A 20817-nucleotide genomic window follows, 5' to 3' on the forward strand; every position below is an offset into this window, starting at 1 on the left:
TTAGAAGGACTGCGTTGCCCAGAGAACTGCTCCAAGGTTTTTCTATGTCTTAAGATCAAGTGTATATTCTTATGGCAAAATATCTTCTGCCCAGTCAGGCTGTATTTAAATCTTTTTTTTTTTATCCCAAATAAAATAAAGTGAAAGAAGTAGAATTTTTCCTATAAATCAAATGAAAGAAACTTGTCCATCAGAAACCCCTCTCTCCACATCATCAGGGGGGACATCCCTTGCATCAGAAGGGACTCCAAACAGACTTCCCCAGGTGGGACTTGTTGGGGACTGTCAGTTCAGGAAGAGGCCAGAGACAGAGTTCCCCAATCAATTGCCCCATTCAGGCCGTCAGGGAAAATGTCCTCTAACCAGAGGTCTGGATTTTATTTCTGGGTCCCCACATAATTAGCCTGTTATTAACTGCCCCATAATAAGATCTGTCCAAGATTCTTGGAGAGCAGACTATGAGAGTTGTTCTTACAGACGGTTCCAGGGGGTTCCTTTAAGTCATCTTCATGTCTTATTTCTGAAGGGTCTGACTAGCAAGTAGGATCAGTTAGAATGCCTCTTCCAGGAGTGTTGCAATAAGCCAAGATGCTTAGTCTGAAGGAACAACTGGGGGTAAGACAGTGTAGTATTGCAATATGAATATGAACTTTGACATTCCCTGAACCTCAGTTTGAATGCTGGACTAGCTGTGTGACCTTAGTAAAGTTGCTTCACTTCTTTGGGCCTTAACCTCCTTATCTATCAAATGATATACATGACCCATGAATGAAATACATACGCTGTGTGCCACTTAGCAGGTGCCTGTGGATAAAGGCTCCTGTCTCCTCCCCTCTTCTAGCTTTCCCTCCACCCCACCCAGGCCTGGGTGACTCAGATTGGCTCCGACCTTTTGGCAAAGTCAAAGGAGAAATGCAAAGAGATGACTCTGATCCTGTGAGAATCAGAGAGGAAGTCAGCTCCTCGGTCAGAATTATCTGACCCTCTTCTTCTGTCTGCGCACACAAACCAATGGTTCTCAACTTTAGTTCCTACAGAAATCACCTGGGAGCTTGTTTAAATTCATATTCCTGGGCTCATCCCTAGAACTTCGGATTCAAGAGTTCTGGATGGAGCCCAGGATCTGCTTATTTAAGAAGTCCCCTCCACCCCTCACCCCCATCCCGGCGACCCTGATGTATGTGGTGGTCTGTGGACCACATTTGCAGAAGCGTTGAAAAGGTCAAGGCTTTGAAGGGGGCTGGGAAAACCACAAAGGAGGCAGACATTAATTTGTTTGCTGGGAGAAAACTTGTTGCCATCGATATTTAATCACGCACACCCAAAGAAAGAAGGAGCCATAACAGGAATCACCCAAATACAAAAAAGAGAAAAAAAAATCCAAACTGCCAACCATAAACACCTCAGCTGTTAGCTTCAGTCAATCTTTCCATCCTGGCATACAAATAGCTGGGGGTCTCTCTGGGAACACACAATCTCTCAGAGTGTGAGGGGCCTCCCGGACCCCTAGTCCACTTCCCCTTTGCTCCCTCAGTGCTGAGGTGACATGTCCCGCCCCTCATCCGGGGGCAAAGCACAGGTGCACTTACCCATCGCCATTCTCCTACCTGGCTCCCTGCCCAGAGGGCCTGGCGCACGGCCAGTACTTAGTAAGCAGACTTAGTAAAATGTTTGCTAACCTGAAATTAGCTGGGGAAGAAAGCGGCTGAGCATCTTATATCAAAAAGCCTTTACACGCTTTTCCTGGACCACAGGGAAGGGGGAATTAACAGAGGTGGCAGTAATGTTAACACCCAGGGTTTGCACACAAAGAGTAAATCATAACTGCAATAGGAAGAAAACTGGAGAGACAGTCTGGGTTCCAGCCAGGGGAAATTACTAAACAGGCATGGGGGTCTGGGAGAGAAATGATTTTCCCCTCCTGCTCCCCACCCCTGCCCTATCAGAGGGGGGCACCCGCCGGAGTCCCCTGCCCACTATGCAAACCGCACAGATCTCACACCGGAGCAGGCCCCCACTACAGAGGGGGAGCAGAGGGCACCACTGCTGGAAGCCACAACCCCTGGGCCACGAGGGACAGTGGCACTGAGGTCACCGCAGATCACGCCACCCTGGGAACGGCTCACACCTGCGGGAGGAGACACTGGGTCAGAATTCTCCTCCATCCCCGACACGACATGACCCAAAACCTTTTGCCACCAATGATTGACTTTCATGTTTCTGAGGGATCAGCATCATGAATCTTTAGACCTATCGGCAAATCCAAAGCCATTGCCATCTGCTTCTTGAAGGAGTGTGGTTAGCAAATTGGACACCTAACTCTGCTTGAACCAGACTAATGTTGAGATGTGTTTATACAATCTTTGAGCAAAAACTGATGGGTCATAGTGAAGGAATCATCTAGAACCATGGTTGCTGGAAAAATGAGAACAGATAGATACCTAGCCTAGGGACTGTGTACACATTGGATTATTCAAGGTAAAGAGTTGCCTGAAGTGGGCCCAAACGGTCAGAATAAACATCAAAAATGTTTCTTCCTATTGAAATATTGTGCCACTTGAAGAGTATCCTGTGTGTAACTGAAAGACTTGAGCTGTTTTTGCAGAACCAGTCAGCGGGGCAGAATTTCCCCCAGTCATTCACTTATGCTTCACGGATATTCCAGATGGCTCCACGTAGGGACCAAATATTTTGGACCATCCATTTGTCCAGATCCCAGAGACCTCAGCTCACATCTCCCCTGCCCGGTGCCCCACAGACAGAGATTCAGTCACCGATTAGATGCAACCCAATATTAACACCCAAAAGAACGATGCCCACACATGCACACAACTTACAGATATTGACGGAGCCCACGCCTTCACACAAGCTGCAGGAGAGAAAGAGAGAGTGAACATTTAGAATGGGGTTCCTCTGTTCTTGCGGCAGGTCTGTTCTGGTCCATCCTGAGCGAAGAGAGCAGGGCTGAGGGGAGGGGACGTGTTGCCCACCTACCACAGAGAGCATCAGTGTCGCCACTGCTCCCAGGGACCCCAAAAGGACAGGGGAATGTTAGGTTGCAGGACCCAAAGACCACTTTATATGCCTTGTTTGCTTCTTGGCCATGGAAATGTGGTGTACTGGAAGGTACACGTGGGGTGCAGTGGGGTTATCCACCTTGTCCCCTGGCTGGAAGTTCCAGCATGGCCAAAGAGGTGATGGGAATAGCCACTGCCTAACTGGGACACCTTCAGGTGGGAAAGAGCTTGCCTAGCATGCTAATTGAGCCATTTTTTTTATCCCACAAGCTTAAATGCTACCCCGGATATCTATCTGACTTGATACATGCAGAGGGGGCAGGAGGGAATGGTGGTCAAGAGCCTGGCGTCCTGGGCGCAAATCTGGCTGAGCCAGATCACTAGCTGGGTGACCTTGGACAAATCACCTAGCCTTTCTGTACCTCAGTTTCCTCATTTATGAAATGGGATGATAATACCCACCTTCCAGCACTGTTGCAAGCTCTACATTGCAAAGTGCCTACAGGTAGAGCCTGGCACACAGTAAATCCACTGTGTTTGCTACTAACATTATGAACATCTCATTGATGATGAGACATTTATATCACTGCCATGGGTCCCTCCTCCCTCACGCCCACCTGCACTTTCTCTTCTACATCACCTTCTTTGTTTATCCCCCAGCTTCAAACCATCTCCTCCAGTAAATCTCCAATCTGATTCCTTCTGCCCGACTGAGCACTTCAACATACTACAGCTTTTCAGTAAGGATCTATGCTTTGGGCTCACTCTCCCACCACGTGAATCTGACCCTGCCACAGCCTTGGAACTGTGCCCTTCCAGAAGATTCTAGCCAATGCCCATCATGGCGCCTGTTGCTCCACAATGCTGGCAGCAGCTGTCACCAAGTTGAGTGATTACGGCTGCTTTGTTTTCTCATTTTCTGTGTTTTCTGCAGTGAGGGTTACTTGGGTAATCCAATTACACTTGTTAAATGCCAAGAAGAAAAGATCTGTCAAAAGGTCAGTGGCCACAATATGCAAAGCTCCATACACCCAACCATCTTGTAAAATCTCATGTGTTGGAGACAGTGCCTCATGCGTTATAGAATTGAGTTCTTAATACATCAGTGATGATGATGATGATGATGATGATGATGAAAGTAAGTTTCACAGCACAAATGCTGAGTGCCTTACTGAATGTTGATGAGTGGGCCAGAGGCTTAAGTGTAAAAGGAGGAGATCAATCTGGTGGCTTCACCCAGAGTCCTGAGGAAATGGACAGAAGAGTTTACCTGCTTTGGTCAAGCGTGGCACAAATCCAGCAGCATGGCCAGCTGCCTAGGGGGCGACACACGTCAGATTTCTAATGCTAACCTGGTCAGTAAGGAGCCTTTCCTTGGTACAGCCCTGCCTGGCTACCCTGGATAGAGAGATTCTTGTTCTGACCGTAACCTGCCCCTACTGGTGATTTCCATTCACACTAACTCATTTAATCCTTGCAACAGCATAAAGTGCTGGGTTTTATGATTATCTGTTGTACAGATCGGGACGCTGAGGCCCAGAGGTTCAGAGCTAGTAAGTGGTAGAGCTGGGATGTGAATCCAGGTGGTCTAGATGGCTCACAACCTGTGATCTTAACCTTTCTATGCAACTGTCCTCCCCCCCAGTCTAGCTTGCTCCCCCATGATGGGACCCAGCTAGGAGGCAGTAACGATGTGGCTACCTCCAGGCTAAATGCTCGTCACTACCCCAGGTGTAAATCCACACTGCTCCTTCCCTTGCTGACTTCACTTGCCCCAGTTCTTGGCTCAAACTGTCAGCAGAGCCCGATTTATGCTGCCCCTGCCTTTCCCTACTAAGCAAGGACCCTGTGCTGGTCATTTCTATCTGCTGCTCCTGAACATGAGACTATAGGGTTCCTTGTCTGTACACGCCAAGTCAAATGGCCTTTAGCAAATCCTCTGAATGATTCCAGCTTTTACAATCCACTGTGATGTGATTGCAGAAACCCCTTTCCAGTCAACAGGGTAAAGTAGTTGCCTTGGAATGAGCTTAGTTGCATCAGGAGGGGCAGTGTGGGAGGGAAAAAATCACCAGAGATGGTAATTTTAGCATAGCCACTACCTAGCTGTCACCTTGAACAAGTTCCTTCCCCTCTTTAGGCCTCGGTTTCCCCATCTGAAAATGGGAAAATGGTTAGACTTCTTGATTTCTAGAGTCTTTCTGGAGTCTTTCCCAGTTTGAACACTCTCTGCCTGGAGGATGATAGTCTGTTGAGGCAGTCCTCCAGCCCTGAGTGGGGATGTGAAGAGACCCTAAGCCCTGTCCTCACCGGCTCTCCTCGCCCTCCAGCAGCTTTCTGTAAGTGGCGATCTCCACGTCCAGGCCCAGTTTGGAGTTCATCACCTCCTGGTACTCCTTGAGCAAACAGGCCATGTCCTGCTTGGCCTTCTGAAGGGCGGCCTCCAGCCCCGCCAGCTTGCCTTTGGCATCACCGAGGGCTGCCTCGCCCTGCTGCTCTGCCTCAGCCACGGCGCCCTCCAGCTTGCACCGCTGTCAGGGAGGGAAGAAGGGGAGAAGCTTGAGAAGGGGACCTAGTGGGTCCCCAGTGGCCTCCATCAACCTATTTCACCTCTATTCCAAATGGTCCACTTGCAAATTAACTAGGCAGGAAAATAATGGCCCTTTGGAGCTTTCTTCCTCCATGTATGTGCCTCTTAATTTTATTGTAAAACTCAAGTCCCCAGTGAGCCATTAGAGGGAGGAAATGCTAGTGCTGGAACAGGACTGATAATAATTAGTGATAGTATCTTACACTTGTTTACCATTGTTGGTTTACAAGGCACTTTCACAGATGTTGCCTATCTGCTTCCAGTTACTCTGAGCGTGTCAGAACAGGCACAGTTATTTCCCATTAAACAGATGAAGAAATTGAGACTCAGAGAGGTTGTGGGGAATGGAATGAGAGACAAGCCATGTTCAATTACAGAGATGCACAGACGGTGCTAGTGTGCACTGTGAACAGAGTGGCGTGGGACCAGGTCAGGTCTGTGCACCTCAAATCCATCTGGAGAGGTGGAGGGAGAGCCAGCAGAACACAACCTGCACTAGACCGCATTGCCTAATGTATGTTTAAAGGAAAGAAACCTTGGAGGGATATAAAGGGAAATAGGAGCAGAATTCAGAGAAGGTAGACAGACCAACCCTCCCCCACAATGCTCTGTGCAAACAGTGCTTGTCGGTCCTTCAGATGCAGGTGGTTAAAATATAAGCCTCTCCAAAGACAGCAGCAGCCCCTCAAGGCAGGAGGAAAGCAGAAAGCAGATCAGAAGCAGCAGGAGAGCAGATCAGAAGCAGCAGGAGAACAGATCAGAAGCAGCAGGAGAACAGGTCAGAAACAGCAGGTACACCGAGCAAGGTCTCAGCACCCCCTGACCTGCTGCTTGGCATTCTCCACCTCTGCCGTCAGCCTCTGGATCATGCGGTTCAGCTCATTGAGCTCATCCTTGGTTCTGCGGAGGTTCTCGCCCTGCTGGCTCACCGTGGCCTTCATCTCCTCGCACTGTGGGTTGGGAGACAAACATTCAGGACCAGCCAATGGTTGTGACATTGCTGGAGGGGTGCTGGGTCGTCACTATGAAGAGCCAGCCTGCTGTTCTACAGTGGTCCCATCTCCTACCCCTGCTCTGCTTGGGCCTGTGATGGAGCCCCTCTGAATGCATGGGTGCATTTCCCAGAGAAGCTTCAGGTTCTGGCTATCTTCCCTGCCCAAAGGGCAGCTCGGCCCTCCAGTTCACCTTGGTTTGGTACCAGGACTCGGCCTCAGCCCGGCTGCGGCTGGCGATGTCGTCATACTGAGCCTTGATCTCGGCCACCACTGAGTCCATGTTGAGCTCCCGGCTGTTGTCCATTTTGACAACCACCGAGGTGTCAGAGATTTGTGACTGAAGGAGGTAGATTTCCTGTAAGAGACAGCAACCAGTGCCCTCAGCTCCAAATCCCCCTCTGATTCCCATTGCTGTAGGTAAAAAACCATCCCCACCTGAAGCTTTAGGAAATAAAATTGGAGAATTCCAGAAGTGCAGCTCTAGCTATCTGCATAAATCTAATCAACCAGACAATGGACAGATTTAGAGTGCTGGGTTTTCTAATGAACTTTTCACACTACCTGAATTAATAAGATATTATTACATCTATATACCCACACCTATATTGTCATATCTCCACTTCATGCTGTGCTGTGTAGATAGGCAATGAATCACAGTCCTTCAAATCATCTGTGTGGGGTTTTTTTTTGGGGGGGGGGAGAGAGAAAAAGAGAGAGAGTGTGCAAATGGGGTAGGGGCAGAGGGAGAGAGAGAATCCCAAGCAGGCTCCACACCCAGTGCAGAGCCTGACGTGGTACTCGATCCCACAACCATGACATCATGACCTGAGCCAAAATCAAGAGGATGCTCAACGGACTGAGCCACCCAGGCACCCCACAAATAATTTTAAAGGAAGGGAATCACCCATTTCCATTTTGAAAGGAGGCCTAAGCAAGAGAAAAATCTCCTCTGATCACAGAAGGAAAGGATGTTTAGGTTCTAAAAGTGTTAGGGATGGACAATACTTTCTAAAGCCAAAGGACCAAGACAACCCACAACTCAAAAAACCCTCTGCCCTCTCCTCCCTCGCTTGCTCTTCTGGAGAAGGGGAGAGACTCACCTCCTCATAGAGGGCCTGTAGGAAGCCCATCTCCTCCCTTAGTGCCTCCACATTTGCCTCCAGGTCAGCCTTGCGCAGGTAGGCACAGTCTATGTCCTGGTGGACACACATGGGAAAGGGTGGAACAAGGGTCACTCAGGGCCCCTGGACCTTTGCCCTCTATATGGGGCCCCGAGGCTATGTTCTGTCCCACTCTTCTCCTATCACAGAAACATCCATGGGGCCACCTCAAATAGGGAGTAGAGAGAAGTCTGACCTCGACAGATTTTTTCTCTTTCCTCCAGAATTAGAGACCTTCCTGAAGCGAGTAGCCTAATATCACAGCCCAAAATGCCAGGCTGCTACTACTAAGTTAGATTGGCCCATGGAGCATGACCACGTGGTGGCCACAGAGCCATGAGTGTGCCCCACCCACAGGCCGTCCTTGGCACCCAGGCTGGGCAGCATCCAAGTAGCTGACTCTCGGGCCCGAGGTCTCACCAAGCTGCTGTCTGGCTGATTAGCCACAGTGGTCACTTAATCAGTCTCCCTCTCATGCGGGCATTGCCAACCAAGTGGCCCCCATTGGTCAGGGGAGTCGAGTGCCTGGCCACCACAACTGGACTGCCGCAAACTTGGCAAGTTGCTAGTCTCAGAGGTCCAGAATCTAAGATTTCACTCTTCCCCATGTGGGAGGACTCACTCACCTTCTTCAGCACCACAAACTCATTCTCAGCCGTGGTCCTGAGGGCCACTTCTTCTTCATACCTGAGGAGAGAGAGCACAGATGGAGAGGTCCTTGGGGATGAAGGCTTTGGGTGGGCCAACCAAGCCCTAGCTTTTCAAGACTCCTTAGTTCTGCCCTTGACTTGCTGTGTGCTTTGGGGAAAGAGGCTTGGCCTCTCTGGACTTCTATTTTGCAGTCACGAAGAACCCACCAAAAGGACACTGGACATGAAGTTCAAGCCTCTGGTTTCTGGTCCAAGCTTGGACTGAAGTTTCTGGAAAACGTCAGGCAAGCCATTTAATCTCTCTGCATCTTGGGCTACATTGCCTGATGTGCAATAAGGCATGCTGGAAATATTTGTGGGATGAGCAAAAGAGAGATGCTCCAGGGGACGGGGGGGGTGTCTTTCAACCCGAAAATTGTACAAAACGTAAAGCTCCATGAAACCATCCCTGTGATGTTCTCTTCCCTTCCCCCAATACTCAAGGACTTGAAATCCTGGAAGCACCCCATTATGCCCTGGCTGTGGGGGGGGGGGGTGCATTTCCACAGCCCTCCTGCACCACCTGGCACATTCTCTTGTGCCTGCCCATGAGGTCATTCCTGCAGCAGCCCTGCCCAGCCCACAGGGATGACCAGAGTCCTCATAGCATGATTTTCACGACTTTTTAATGACAGAGTAATTTGGGCTGCTATAAACTCTGGGCTATGTAATTACTGGCCCTCACACCCCCCCAGACTGGGAGACAGGCCTTGACACCTGCAAACAGAATTGTGTCTGCATTTGCATCCCCCCAAGGAAAGTGTAAACCCATTGCTGGGTCCATCTGGATGGTAACACCCGATCTCCCAAGATCCGAATTCCGGTTACTTCCAATTAGAATGATCAGGACAGATTATATCAGGATCACCTTTCTCTCCATCCCTATCAACAGGGAAAGAGGAGCAAGGTGTCAGTGACCCGGTGAGTTTAAACTAGGCAATGGCCAACCTAAACAAGTCAGGTTACAAGGGAAGATTGACGCGGGCCTTTGAATTGCAGAGCCTTGCAGAACAGGAGCCTGGTGATTTATCCACAGAGTGAATAAACGACTTCTCCAAACTTATTGGCTATCTTGAATGGCATTGGCCGGATCATCTTGGAGATACCTCCCCAGGGACCTTTCCTCTCTCCACATCCTAGTGCTGACTATTCCCAAGTTCTTTCCTCCAGTCTGTTGACCTCTCTCTTCCCATTCCGTTGTTGTTCCTCTCTCTGTGTCTCTAGGCCACTGTGTGCCCTGGATGTGTGTCCTACCCTCCCAGGCTGGGACTACCTCTTCTCCCCAGCTCTCTCCCCATTTCCCAGGATAGGGCTACAAGAGCTGGGAGCTGAGACCAGATAGAGCAGACTGAGAAAACAGAACCATCAGAGAGGTAGCCTGGGCTGGCCCTGACCTTCAGCCATCCCCACCTCTGGTAGAGTGGTGTGGACCCAGCCAAGACCTACCCCACACCCATAACCACCCCCAGCCCGGCCGCACTCACTTCTTCTTGTAGCCCTCCAGCACCTCCTGCACGTGGTTGAGCTCCGAGGCCAGCCTCCCGCTGTCGGCCTCCACACACTCGGCCTCCCGCCTCAGCGTCTCGATGTAGCCCGCGAACAGGGGCTCCAGGTTGCTCTCGCAGCACTTGCGGTTCTGGTAGAACTGCCACTTGGTCTCCAGAAGCTTGTTCTGCTGCTCCAGGAAGCGCACCTGCCAGCCCAGGGTGGAGGAAAGAGACTCAGGGGGAGCCCTGAGCCCTCTCTGCCCTTGGGGATGATCTCTGACCCGCAGCAGGCTGTGACCTTCCCCCAAAGGCCAAATCATTTGGCAAAGTCTGAAAGTGCAGGTCACGGCTGTTCCCCCAGGAATGTTCCCTCACCCTATCCCCCTCTCCCACTAGAGCACACAATTTATTTGCGGTATTTATTCTGCACAGAATGAAGTAACATCTGATCTTGCAAAAACACTCTCGACCGTGTGTGGTGGGCCAAAAATGGCTCTTCAAAGATGTTCACGTCCTAATCCCTGGAACCTGTGAATCTGTTATGTTATGTGGCAAAAGGGACCCTGCAGGTGGAATGTAGATTATGGCACTGAAGATCAGGAGATCTGGAATTATCCAGGTGGCCCCAAGGTGTCATAATGGGCCTTTTAAAGTGGGAGAGGAAGGGGGCGCCTGGGTGGCTCAGTCAGTTGAGCATCCGGCTTCCACTCAGGTCATAATCTTGCGGTTTGTGAGTTCGAGCCCCGTGCCAGGCTCTCTGCTGACAGCTCAGAGCCTGAACCCTGCTTCAGATTCTGTGTCTCCCTCTCTCTCTCTGCCCTCTCCTGCTTGCGCTCTGTCTCCCTCTCTCAAAAAATAAATAATAAACATTTTTTTAAAGCTTTTAAATAAAGTGGAAGAAGAAGGCAGAAGAGTGGAGAGGTGCACAGAAGGAAGAGGTGGAGGAGAGACTTAAAACCTGAGGCAGCCTTGGCCACGATCACCGGCTTTGGAGGTGGAGGGAGAAGGAGCCTGAGTCAAGGAATGCCAGTGGCCTCCAGAAACTGAGAAGGAGCTCCAGCCAGCCAGCCAGCCAGCAAGGGAACAGGGACCTCAGTCCTACCATCACACAGAACGCAATTCTGCCAAAAGCGTGCGTGTCCCTGAAAACAGGTCTCTCCTACGGCCTCCAGAGAGAAATGCAGCTATGCCAACACCTTGGTTTTGACCTCATGAGATAAGAAATTTGTGTTGTTTTAAGCCACTAAGTTTGTGGGCATTTTTATGCCAGTGATTTAAAAACGCACACACCACGACTCTCCCTCACTCTGATCCTGGGGCAGGAGAGCCCATCCCAGGGACCCTGGATGGGGAATGAGGAGACCTTCCCCTGCCTGACTCTGCCACCAACCGGGCCCCTGTGCCCCACTCTCCCGGAGCCTCATTGTAAACCGAGGCAGTGGAAATGCATCAGCAATGTCCCCTGGCAGGCCCCAGGCTCTTTCTGCCCTGCAGGCACGTTTTACTTGGCCCGCAAACCGTGTCATAGAAATGTGATTTGTTGCCGAGGTTTAATAACTGAATAATTTCAGGCAAGAATCTGGATCTCGGACCGGAACTGACTGCTCACACAGACTGCATACCTGTGTGCTGTCCAAAAGGCTACGTGCAAAGGTCCTTGCATGTTCAGGGACCTTACTGTGCTTTCAAGCAAATTAGGCAAAGGGGCCACTCCAGGCAGACACAGCCTCCTTCCAGGGCATACAGCCCGGTGAGCCGAGCATGGGCTGGATTTCAACCTCATCCTGCCGCCCTTGGTGGGTGTCCTTGCATAATGAATGACCCACACGATGTGCTGGCGGAAGGGACGAGCCAGCAGCATGTGAAGAGTAGGTGTCCAGGGGCGCCCGGGTGGCTCAGTCGGTTGAGCATCTGACTCCAGCTCAGGTCATGATCACGTGGTTCGTGAGTTCGAGCCCTGCGTCAGGGCGCTGCTGACAGCGCAGGGCCCACTTCAGATTCTCTGTCCCCTTCTCTCTCTGCCCCTCCCCTGCTGGCGCTCTCTCAAAAATAAACGAACATTAAAAAGAAAAAGAATAATGGACAGCACCTTCGCTTGCAGAGATGCTTATTTCTGATGGTGGCTCTTATCAGAGATAAAGGCCTCCATGTACCGTCACTCTTGTGTGTGTCCACTTACAAAGACCCTTGATGTAGATGCGCACAGCACTCAGCCCTAGAAGGGGACCCTTTCCTCTCCTGGACTTCAGGGGCTGTCCTCCCCCAGAGAGGCTCACCGAGGGGGTGCCACTGAGCTAGAGGACACCAGAGCTATGCGTCCAACCAGAAGGTGGACTCAGAGACCCCAGCATCTGAAGAGTGCAATTCAACAGCCCCTCCAGGGGCTGCCCCCTTAAGTTTCTCAACTCACTGTGTTTAATCTGTGTAACGTTGGGTGGGGAAAAGCGCCTGGGGCAGAAATCCCGGGAACTCACAACCTTCCTACTAGAAGGAGCAGGCAAGGAGCTTCTGGCCCCTCCTCATCCTGGATCCTTTCACCCTGGGGAGGGCGGCACCTCCACACAAACCTAAGCAGACATCCCACCCCACCCACCCCCCCTCTCACGGGGTGATGGCTGAGATCCCGAAGATGGAGCCACAGACACACACGCAGCTCTTGCTGGGCAGGGAAGCCGCCTCAATAAACTTCCCGTTCTGTCTGGTTTCACATTCATCGTTGTGTTTGACTCTCCTGGTAGCGTTTGAAAACCAAGAGCCCGATTCAGTCATGCTCCCAAGGCCACGTGCTGACGGGTTGCAGGCCTGGGACTAAGAGAACGTGAAGACGGCTGGTGATTGGGTTCCAAGTCCCTCGCCCCTTCCTGTGCCACAGCCCCAGGGAGCAGCCCACAGACCCACCTTGTCAATGAAGGCAGCAAACTTGTTGTTCAGGCACTTGATCTGCTCCTTTTCCTGGTGCTTGACGCACTGCGCATTCGGGTCAAGCTCCAGGTTGAGGGGCGTGAGGAGGCTCTCGTTGACCGACACGCTGGTGATGCAGGGCGGGCTGGGTCCACAAAGGCCCCCTACGCGGTAACCAAAGCTGCCCCCGCTGCGCAGGGGCCATCCACAGCTCACCGCCATCCGCGGGGACCCCACTGCGCACAGGCTCCGGCTGCCAAAGCCCCCGAGGCGCCTGTAGCCGGCCCCCCCAGGACTGCCCCCGCAGTAGGCCATGGCACTGGAGCAGCTGTGGGCCGACGGCTTGGGCAGGACGGCAGAGCAGGAGCTGAAGTTCCTGACCCCATAGCCGGAGCGGATGCGGTGGGGACGGCTGGCCATGCCTCCGCGGTGCAGGGCAGTGCAGGGAAAATGGAGAGGCCCGAAGCACACAGGTCTCACGCTGGAGACCTGTCCGTGCCCCTGCCTTTTTATCGGGCAGACGATGGGCCTCCCAACAACATAAAAGGCAGGAGAAAGTTATTAAAGCTATTTATGAGCGTGGGAATCTCCCGCTAGGCAGACGGAGAAGGAAAGCTGAAACTTGTCTCCTTTAATGAGCATCTCAGGGAGACCCTGCATCACAATAAACCTGTCCCCTGCCTTTGCAACCCCACAGGCCTAGACATATCTATTTGGCCCCTAATTCCCCTCCCACCCTGTGAGTCCACCTGGGATCATTATCCCACAGGGGCAAGTGGAGGCTTGGGCCAGCACATTCCTGAGACTCGAAGGGTCCCATGTCCCATAAGGTCCCACGGGCCCGTCCTTGCAGGCAGATCACGTGTTTTCCCCCCTAAGGCTGCAAGGATGCCTGGCTCATCTTTCCAGGGTGAGTACAAGTAGAGTGAACCCTTCAAGCCTTCCCTGCACCTGCTTTTCCTACATTCTGTCTGACAGTAGAGTGACTGGGGTCGGTACAGCCTCCTTGATTCAGAAAGCACGTCTTCTCTACTTTGATAGCCTTCATGGTAACTGACACATAGTAGGTCCCTGGGAAGCACGGCTTGAATTGAATAGACTGGACCCAGGAAGGAATGGCCAGTATCTGGACAGCTTCCTCATCTGGTCCACAAATAGTGATTGAGCTTCCTGTACGCCAGGCCCGGGGGCTGTCCTGGAGGAGGTGCCTCCATTCACAGGCCAGTGCTGAGGCCCCACCAGAGCGAGGCCCTAATTCAGATGCCGAGGGAAATAAAGCTCGGTGGACAGAGCTCGCTCTTGAAGAACCTGGGTCTCATGGGGACCCCAGACAGAGGCAGGAAAGATCCATGGCAAGAGGGGGAAAGACAAGTGATCGTGTAAAAGGAATGCTGAGGATTGAGGAGGGCCACTCATGGCAGGTGGAATGTCACAAGGAGGCGAGACCCGAGGCAGGTCCTAGAGGATGGCGACATGTGGCAGAGAGAATAGAAGCAGAGGTGCCGGGGACAGCCACCACCGCAGGCCTGGTGACGAGACAAATACCCAGTTCCTCAGGTCCTTTGCAAAACTGAGCCATCAGCCAAGACTGCTCACCCCCAGCCTCCCACCCCGATCGTACAGGATGCTTTCCCTGTGACACCCCAGAACAGCAGGATGGAAATGGGACCCAAAGGGGAAAACCCCTGCCTGCAGCCCCGACTATCATGATACCCAAACCCCCAGCAACCCAGTCCTTGGAGTAAAGCTCTCATTACAGAGAATCTCTGTGCACAAGGACCAGAACGAGGAGTCATCTTCCAGAACTCCCTCTTGGGGGAACAGGCTTGGCGAGGGGACATAAGAAAAGAGCCAAACAGAGCCAGAAAGAATGGGAAGGGTCTTTCCGCACTCTCTCTCTCTCTCTCTCTCTCTCTCTCACACACACACACACACATACACACGCACCTCACACCAGGAAGACACAGAGGACAGAATCGCACTCGAGGTAAGGAGTATAAGGATGAATCCAGAGGGAGCACCGGTCTGAGATGAGGACCTGTTTCTGAATCTGGAGGACAGAGCTCCAAGGGGGAACCAAGTCTGGGGTGAGCCGGGGGAGACACCCCACAAACTGCACTCCTGCAGAAACAACTTGCTCTACGCTTTTGCTCTTGTGGCCCCCGAAGCACGGCTCCCACGCTAACCCTAACAGGTGGGAAGGGGAGCTGAGTGTGCCAGAAGCTGAGAGAGTTCCTCCATGGGGGGACAGGAGGACCAAGGAAGCAAAACAGAAACCTGATGGTCTGGAAGGGCCTGTCTCACACTGGGCCCTATTTGTTTCTTTTTTTCATTCAACAAGGACTTATTGAGCACCTACTATGTGCCAGGCACCTTTCTATGAGCTGGGGATACCTCAGTGAATAAAATACACAAAGATGTATGTTTTCGTGGGTTCCCATTCCAGGGGGAGAGATCGACAATAAACTTAGCAAGTGAATGGATTGTATATTTGATGGTGGTAAGTGTCCTAAGAAGAAACAGAACAGGAAAGGGGAACTCTACAGAAGTGGGAGAAAGATGGGGTCCAATTTTAACAGGCTGCCCTGCTCCCCATTGAGCACAGAGTTTGAGAAGCTGAGGGGACGAGCCAGTGCCAAGACCAGAGGTGGGAACAGGCCTGGTGGGAGCAAGGAGGCCAGTGTGCTTTGAGCAGAGAGAGTGAGAGGGAGGCCCGGGCGTGGCAGTTTCGGGGGGATACAGGGAGGGAGCTGGGGACCAGTGGGCCGTGTGGGTTCGGGCCTGCTCCTCACTCGGCCACGCGGCTTACCTGTGGGTGACTGAGCTGCTTCCGGTCCCAGCACTGCGTGGGAAAAATAAAAGCAAACTCACTTTGGTGTCTTTGGAATTGAAATTATGTGGCCCGCCTTCAAAGTGGGCCCCTCCAGAGTGTGCAGGAAGGCGTGGCAGAAAGCTTCCCACCGGTCAGGACCAGCAGCATCTCTGGTGACCCAACTACAAATGTCTGGCCTAATCTTGCTAATCTTGTGGCCGGGGTCACAGGGCACAAAGATAAGCACCTGGGACCTCTTTCTCCACAAGGGCCTACTTGCTGGAACAGGCAGAACTCCCAGGATTAGTAAATGTGTTCCTGTATTCCTGTATCGTAAAGGAAGCTCACTGTGTTAAAAAAAAAAAATGCGTAATGGCTCCAGCGATGGGGGGGGGGGGGCGGGGGGGGGGTGCACTGAGCGGGTGGGGAGGCAGTGCACTCTGATAGGGAAGAGTACTTTGTCACTGGGATGCCTGGGTGGCTCCATGGGTTAACCATCCGACTTTGGCTCAGGTCATGATCTCGCGGTTCGTGAGTTCAAGTCCCATGTCGGGCTCTGTGCTAACAGCTCAGAGCCTGGAACCTGCTTTGGATTCTGTCTCCCTCTCTCTCTGCCCCTCCCCTGCTCACGCTCTGTCTGTCTCTCTCTCTCAAAAATAAACAAACCTAAAAAAAATTTTTTTTTAATAAAAAAATAAAAACAAAAGAACTGCTCCTGCTGGGTGATAACAAAAGCTAACTGATTTTTAGTCCATTTTATTGTTGTTTTTAAATTCTCTACAAAAAAAAAAAAAAAACGCACCCCTATGGCCTCCAGCCAGGGTGGACCGGTCTCACGGCACCCCCACTCCATCCCATATATCACCGAATGTCTCAAATATAGTAAGAGTTTATTCCTTGTTCACGGAACACTGCTGAAGGTGTAGATTTGTGGGTAGGGTGGCTTCCCCCAACATAGTTATTCAGGGACCAAGGTTCTCATAAACGTTTGTGATTCCCCACCTCGCCCAGCATATGTAGAGCGAGCCTGTGGGTGTAGGATGCTGGGTGAATCGCCAGAGGAAAACTGGGGATCTTCTATTATGGGCCCTGAAGGTACTACATACATGGTCTTTCCATTTTGTCTCCAGCTTAAGGACGCTTGGATTTCTTGCTGATATCACCAACATTATGAGAGTGCCCCCTCCCTAAAAAAATCCAGAAGGGAGGATCTCAACTTGAATCTTCTGCTATGTTCGCTCCTAAAGGAGAGTTGGCGATTCCTAGCCGGATTCTTCAGCTGGAACACCAGCAGGGTTGGGAGCGTGGGAAGCCCCTGAAAACCGAGAACGTGGCCGTGGATTGAGCCCTGTTCACAGCCCGCCCAGGCTGCCCTGCCTGGCATCCGTCTCCAGCAACAAGCCTTTCCCTAGCATCTGAATGTGTCTGAATGTGTCTGGCAAGCGGATGTTCTGTGGTTTGGGGGGTAGGGGAGCAGGGTGGCCCCTGAATACCCATCTACCCCCTCGTCTGTGAGTCCTTGGTCTTAGCACATCCACTGATCCATTCATTCAGCAGTTGCTTATCAAGTGTCTGGTGGTGGTGTGTTGGGCTCGATGCTGGTGACCTCAAGCCGGGCAAAAGCCAGTCCTTTCCCAGTCCAGTGGCCCACAGCCTACCGGTCACAGTGGGAAGTCAGGCATCTATAGTACAGTGTGGTAATAGACATGGGCAAAGATACTGAGCTCCTTTTAAAGGAAACACCCCTGAACCAAGCCTTGAGTTGCCCAAAGCCAGGGGACACTGTGTGCGAAAGTATGGAAGGACATTCAGCTGGCTGAGTGTGGCAGGAGGGCAGGGCATCCCCTGCAGAGTGATGAGGGGGGCGGCAGGAGGGAGCTCAGGCAGGACCCAGGAGTTGACGCTCACCCTGCCAGCGGCAGAGAATTTCAACTCTCGGTGGCAGGCGGGTTGGGCTGGACAGTGAGGAACGGGTAGGTGGGTGGGAGGAAGGTGACTGCATGTACAATGGGATCAACTAAGAAGGAGGGTGAAGAGCTGCTTGTGGGAACATGATAAGAGGCAGAAAATCCAGCTAGCAAGCTATCATGTGAACAAAATGAGAAATAACACAGCCTGAAAGAAGACCGCGTTGGAGGGAGTGCAGAGGACATGGAAAGGACCACAAGGTATCAGAAGAGCGTGGCAGTTTATTGGATGTGGGAGAAGCAAAAAAAAAAAAAAAAAAAAAAGACGGAATGGCAAAGAGCAAGTGACCTGCCCATCCCTGAGCCGCAGCACCCCCGTCAGCCCTGCAGCAAGACGCCCCGATCACAGCCCTGCCTGAGCGCGTGGAGAAAATCAGATGAGACGGCTGCACAGTGCACTTAGCACAGCGGTCAGTCAGTGGTCACTTGTGCTGTCCTTTCCCCCTTGGGGACCCAAGCCAGTGTGTACTAGAAAATAGCACAGACAGGGGTGTCTGGGTGGCTCAGTCAGTTAAGAGTCCGACTTAGGCTCAGGTTGTGACCTCACGGTTTGTGGGTTCGAGCCCCGCGTCTGGCTCTGTGCTGACAGCCCGGAGCCTGGAGCCTGCTTCAGATTCTGTGTCTCCCTCTCTCTCTGCCCCTTCCCTACTCATGCTCTGTCTGTCTCTCTCTCTCTCTCTCTCTCTCTCAAAAATGAATAAACATTAAAAAAAATTTTTTTTAAAGAAAATAGCACAGACAGTGGGATGTACCAGCATGAGGACAAACTATCCTGCACATCACACTAGCTCCCGTGTGCAGGTCACATTAAGCGTGGGTGTGAAACGTCACACTCAGTGAAACGCTACCCCAAGGAGCAGGGTCTCTGTTCGGCTGGCGGCTGTGAAAATGAAGCAGGACCTGTCAAGGACACAGTGGCAGCCTCACAGCCGGGAGGCAGCCTTCCGGTTCCGTCTCCGCCTTGAGCTGGCGGTGGGGCCTGAGGACAGCCCCTTCCCCTCTCTCCGGGCCATTTCCCAGTAAAAGGAGGGGCTGAGCCATGATCCCTAATCCCTATAACCCCAAACCGCTGAGTCAGCTTCACATCACGTCCGATGCACTTTACTGCAGCAGGAAAGTCGGTAACAGACTTTAGGAATATTTCCATACACACAGAAGTTTGGGGTCAAACTTCCAGTATTTGAAATTTTACTAAGAGTAACATCTCTTTCCCTCGCAATTCCAGATCAGCAGAAGGTCCTTGCCTGTGGGTCAGATCCCTGCTCCTAAGATGCTTCCAAGCTAAGTGCGAGAAGAGTACAGACAGCCCGGTGCAGAGCAAGAGTGTGGGACAGGACGAGAAGGACAGGGACGCAGTTACATCCCAGGCAGGTGGGAGATAGGAGCTGACGTCTGGGACGTGGGTCATCAGGAAAGCATGTGTATCACCAAGGAAGATGGTGGGGGACCTGGGGAGAAGAGCTTTAAGTCTCCTACACCTGATGGGGGAGGGAGACATACACAGGCTCTTCTGATTTCCAGGGTGAAGCGGCCACTAAGAAGCTATGAGGCACATGTCCAGTAAATAAAGATATTCGGAGCCTTATTCTGAGAGGGATGGAGATCCAGCAGATTTCTCCTGTGGTCCCAGAACGGCAGCCGAGTCCCAACGCTGAGCACAAAAGGGCATTAGTCCCCCATGTTCTAAGAAGCTACACACGGACCCAGCCACCACCCCTCACGGTCACCAGCTTACCGGGTGGAGAGTGGAGACGGAAGGGTCAGGCCTTGTCAGCGCCCAGTAGCATGGAAGGCAAGGTGTGGCCACAGGTCACAAGGCAGCACAGCGTCGGGGGACCTCACTGAAAGCCACCCTTGAGCAACAGGCATGTGGGGCCACCACCCACATGGCGGCCATGGAGCCTCCCGCCCCCACCAGCTGTCACCGAGGCAGAGCCCTGTGTGACAGTACCTCCTGCGACACAACACATGTTTGGAAATCTCGAAAAAGAAGGAGGCCATGAAAAGACTGTGCCCCATGAACCGAGCCATTAGAGCCATAACAGGCTGTCCGGGTGTGGGGGAGGGGCAGGTGGTTTAGGGGCCGGGAGAGAGAGGAGGTTGGAGCAGAGCTTAAAACTGAAATTGTGGGGGCGCCTGGGTGGCTCAGTCAGTTAAGCGTCCGACTTCGGCTCAGGTCACGATCTCGCCGTCCGTGAGTTCGAGCCCCGCGTCGGGCTCTGGGTTGATGGCTCAGAGCCTGGAACCTGCTTCCAATTCTGTGTCTCCCTCTCTCTCTGCCCCTCCCCCGTTCGTGCTCTGTCTCTCTCGGTCTCAAAAATAAATAAACGTTAAAAAAAATTAAAAAAAAAACTGAAATTGTGCCATGACTTTAAAATGTCTTAAATTCTGGAATAAGATGAGTCTCATCATAGGAAGCGGTTGCAGACTATGAAATCTAGCCAAGACGTCTGTTCCGGGAACCGTAGCTGTGTACTAAACCACCCCGAAACTCAGCAGCTTTAACAACCAACATTTGTTGGGGTGCCTGGGTGGCTCGGTCGGTTAAGCGTCTGACTTTGCCTCAGGTCATGATCTCACAGTTCGTGAGTTCAAGCCTTGCGTCGGGCTCTGTGCCGACAGCTTGGAGCCTGGAGGCTGCTTCAGATTCTGTGTCTCCTTCTCTCTGTCTCTCCCCATCTCACACACACACACTCTCTCTCTCTCAAAATTTAAAAAAGTTTGTTTTACTCACACATCTGCAGCCTGGGCAGTGCTCGGCAGGAACAGCTCACTTTTCTGTCCCAGGGAGCTCCCGCATCCTCAGGTGGCACCTACAGACGCACGGTGTCCAGGGCAGTGGCCAGCCCTGCCCTCTGCTGCTCAGACCACACAAGAGGGAGAGCGACCGGTCACAGCCCCCTCGCTGCTTCTAGGGGACCAGTGCTGGCCAAGACACTCTCAGGGGTGTAAGGGCTCCGGGGACCCGAGACCCATCCCTGTGAGGAGAGTTGAGGAAGAGGAGGCTGATTTGGAGTGGGGGGAAGAGCGGAGGGCACACATGAGGCAGCTGAACCGGCAGGCCCTGAGTGAGGACAGGGCTGATGTCATGGGGTGCCCAAAGAGGACAATCAGTGGGCTGAAGTGACAGGGGGCTCAGCTTCGGGCCCTACTTAAAAGCCACTCCCAGGGCTTTCCAACCTGCTCCATGGGACAGGGA

At 52.2% G+C, this 20817-nt stretch overlaps 1 protein-coding gene across 1 annotated transcript; it reads right to left on the minus strand.

Annotated features, from left to right (window-relative positions):
* Positions 1 to 1291: 1291 nt before the first annotated feature.
* Positions 1292 to 13351, minus strand: LOC109249151 (keratin, type II cuticular Hb5-like). The gene is made up of 9 exons (XM_019419450.2): positions 12837 to 13351; positions 9936 to 10144; positions 8389 to 8449; positions 7703 to 7798; positions 6793 to 6957; positions 6432 to 6557; positions 5328 to 5548; positions 2838 to 2869; positions 1292 to 2128 (listed from the first exon to the last, which is right to left on the minus strand). The coding sequence occupies exons 1-9, from the start codon at positions 13257 to 13259 to the stop codon at positions 1977 to 1979; spliced, it is 1485 nt and encodes a 494-aa protein (XP_019274995.1). The 5' UTR covers positions 13260 to 13351; the 3' UTR covers positions 1292 to 1976.
* Between the last annotated feature and the right edge of the window lie 7466 nt (positions 13352 to 20817).

The sequence above is a fragment of the Panthera pardus genome, unplaced genomic scaffold, assembly GCF_024362965.1.
Source record: "Panthera pardus isolate Hobbes unplaced genomic scaffold, ASM2436296v1 HiC_scaffold_6, whole genome shotgun sequence".
Classification (NCBI taxonomy): Eukaryota; Metazoa; Chordata; class Mammalia; order Carnivora; family Felidae; genus Panthera; species Panthera pardus.